Source organism: Myotis davidii, unplaced genomic scaffold (assembly GCF_000327345.1).
Source record: "Myotis davidii unplaced genomic scaffold, ASM32734v1 scaffold2863, whole genome shotgun sequence".
NCBI classification, from domain to species: Eukaryota; Metazoa; Chordata; class Mammalia; order Chiroptera; family Vespertilionidae; genus Myotis; species Myotis davidii.
The window spans coordinates 54,861-57,565 of NW_006294115.1; the positions used below are offsets into that span (position 1 = coordinate 54,861).

A 2,705-nucleotide genomic window follows, 5' to 3' on the forward strand; every position below is an offset into this window, starting at 1 on the left:
TCAGCCGGTGCGTCTGCGGAGGAGCCGGGGGTGAGGCGGTGAGACCCAAGGCCGGCCACACGCACCACGCGCTGGTCCCAGGGAGGGACCCAGTGGGACTCCAGGCCTCAGGTGTGCTCTGTGGCTCTACTGCTCCGAGTCCAACTCCCTCGCCCACACGCCAGGGTTGTGGGAAACAGCATTTCATGCTGTTAGGACACCACTGGCACCAAGTCGCCCTCAGAAGACGGTGGCCAACTAGCAAGGACAAACCCGCTCCTCTGCAGGGAGCGCCTGCAGCCCCACACCGCTCGCTGCCTGGGTACCTCCCTGCACCCCCACACCAGCAGCGGCAGCGACAGTGGCAGGGACAGATGGTCACAGCCATGTCCAACGCCAGGTGTGTGACCAGCTCTCTGTGCGCGTGGGCAACGTGGATTCCGAGGGACCCACTGACCCTCCGTCTGGCTCTGTGGCCTCACAGCGCCTGGGAGCTCCCAGAGGGCCGGTGAGAGCCCGCCCGCCAGCCGGTGTCGGGCAGCTACAGGCCTCAGGAGCCTCTGGCTCGGGGTTCCTGTGGGTCACAGGACAGCGGGTGCTGGTCCCCAAGAGATGCCTGTGCGCAGTGACACTGAGTCCAGGGTCCGGACCCCTCACACATCTAAAACACAAACACTACTGAGCTGACCTCCACCAGCCAGTGGGAAGCAGGGCCCCTGGGCAGCCACGCAGGGCCCCCCCACCTGGTGCAGGCGCTTCTCCAGGAAGCTGAGGAGGGCGCCCATCACATCCATGTTCACGCCCAGGAACTCCAGGGAGCCTTTGCGTGGCTCCAGGGCCAGCAGGACGTCCAGACACTTGACGGGCAGGTTCCCCAGGAGGTTCACTGCGTGGCTGGGGACAGAGGGAGGGGACTGGGTAAGCCCAGGCCCCTGTGCAGCACGGCTCTCGGTGCACCTGCTGGGGCTACATGTGACACGAGCCAGCAACCAGGGCCCTAAGGAGCCTCACGGGACCGGGGCTGAAGGGGGGACTGGTCTCAGGGGCGCACTCGGGGAGGGTCCCCGAGGAGGGCGCGCCGCCTGCCACCCTGTTTGGGCTGAAGCATCCCAGGCGATCTCCGGAAGCCAGCACTGGCCTGAGCGCTGGTCACTGGCAAGTGGGGAGACCAGACCTTCCACTGCCACTGCCCAGGGCTCCGCGGCACAGCCCTGCCCCTCCCCTGGGCTTCTCTCTCAGCCTTTCTGGAAACCCCTGATGCTGGTCCCCCCCAGACGGGTGTGGGTGCTCTAGGGCGAGCTGGGACCACCGTCCAGACAGGTGACGGCCCCTCCCTCCAGCAGACGGGCCCGCCTCACCCGTGGAACTCCTCCGTGCGGTCCCCAGCAGAGGCCACCATCACGCAGTGCCGCAGCAGAGTCCCCAGGTGCCGGTAAAGGGCAGCATCGTCCTGACCAGAGAGAAGGGGGCTCCTGTGGCAGAGAGCCACACCCGTCCCCTGCTGCCAGCGAGGTCCTGCTGCCTGGGCCACGCGTGCTGTCTCCTCTAACGTACTCCCCCCCGCCCCGCCCGCCGCAAGAACAGCCATGGGTTCCTTGAATGACATCACACTGCGTAGGGAAGTTGCCGGCAGCCTCTCGCCACACAGCCTCCCCCGCCCTCAGGAACCTCCCTTGCTGCGGGCTGAGCGTCCTGTCCGAGGCTGACACCCGACACGTGAGGGTGCCCCTCAGCGCGGCAGGTCCAGGAGGCACCAGCCACGGACGCAGGGCGGCCCTCACCTCGTCCACTTCCCTCCTGACGGAGTCGAACGTGATGTTGAAGAGCACCTTGAGGACCTCCATGGCCCGCTCCGTCTGCTGGGGAGGGAGGCGCTCTGGGGGGCTCCGGCCCGGGGCCACGCCCAGCGTCAGCTGCAAGGCCTGGGTGAGCAGGGGCACGCCCTGCAGCTCCTGGAACAGCTGCTGGCGCACCTCGGGGCGGAGTGCCGTGAGCAGGAACAGGAGGCGCAGGTCAAACAGCTGGACCTCGTGGGGACCTCCATGGCCCGCTCCGTCTGCTGGGGAGGGAGGCGCTCTGGGGGGCTCCGGCCCGGGGCCACGCCCAGCGTCAGCTGCAAGGCCTGGGTGAGCAGGGGCACGCCCTGCAGCTCCTGGAACAGCTGCTGGCGCACCTCGGGGCGGAGTGCCGTGAGCAGGAACAGGAGGCGCAGGTCAAACAGCTGGACCTCGTGGGGGACTGTAGGACCCGCCCTGCGGTGCCTCCTAGTCTCACCAGGTGTAAGCTGGGCTGTGATCTCAGGGGTTGAGTTGCTGCCCAGGAGGCAGTGCCGGGCCGCGGCTGGCTGCTCCCGCCCTGCTGGCGTCAGCTAGTGGCGCAGCGGCAGCGTTTGTGGACAGAACGCTTCGCTTTAGTGTCTGTGCCGCTGACCCTGCTGCCCAGGGGTCTCCAGGTCACCGACGGCCCTCTCCTCTGTCCAGCTCAGCGGCCGGGACAGATAGGGCGCCGGCCCCTCGCAGAACCGGGTGCACGGAGTCACCTCGCGTTTCCGAGCAGACCAGACCTCCTGCCTGACGGACAGCGTGGGCAGGTGTGCGAAGTTCGGCCCAGAACATGGACCGGGGGGCGGAGCATGGTCCCTGGCACCGTTCCGCCCTGTTCCTGCTGCGCTGCCCCTCGGTGTACGGAGTCCTGCCCACCCTGCAGGTCCCTCTGCACTTGCCGAG

General features: G+C 68.0%; 1 protein-coding gene across 1 annotated transcript in view; it reads right to left on the reverse strand.

The window, feature by feature from the left end:
- Positions 1-2,705, reverse strand: part of LOC102764093 (synembryn-A) — a gene marked incomplete at its 3' end in the record, with an annotated part of 25,827 nt that overhangs the window by 21,977 nt on the left and 1,145 nt on the right. The window contains exons 2-6 of the mRNA XM_015566851.1: positions 2,083-2,347; positions 1,761-2,038; positions 1,338-1,429; positions 723-873; positions 533-595 (exon numbers count right to left, since the gene is read on the reverse strand). Coding sequence (XP_015422337.1) covers positions 533-595; positions 723-873; positions 1,338-1,429; positions 1,761-2,038; positions 2,083-2,347 — 849 coding nt within the window. The remainder of the gene's footprint in view (positions 1-532; positions 596-722; positions 874-1,337; positions 1,430-1,760; positions 2,039-2,082; positions 2,348-2,705) is intronic.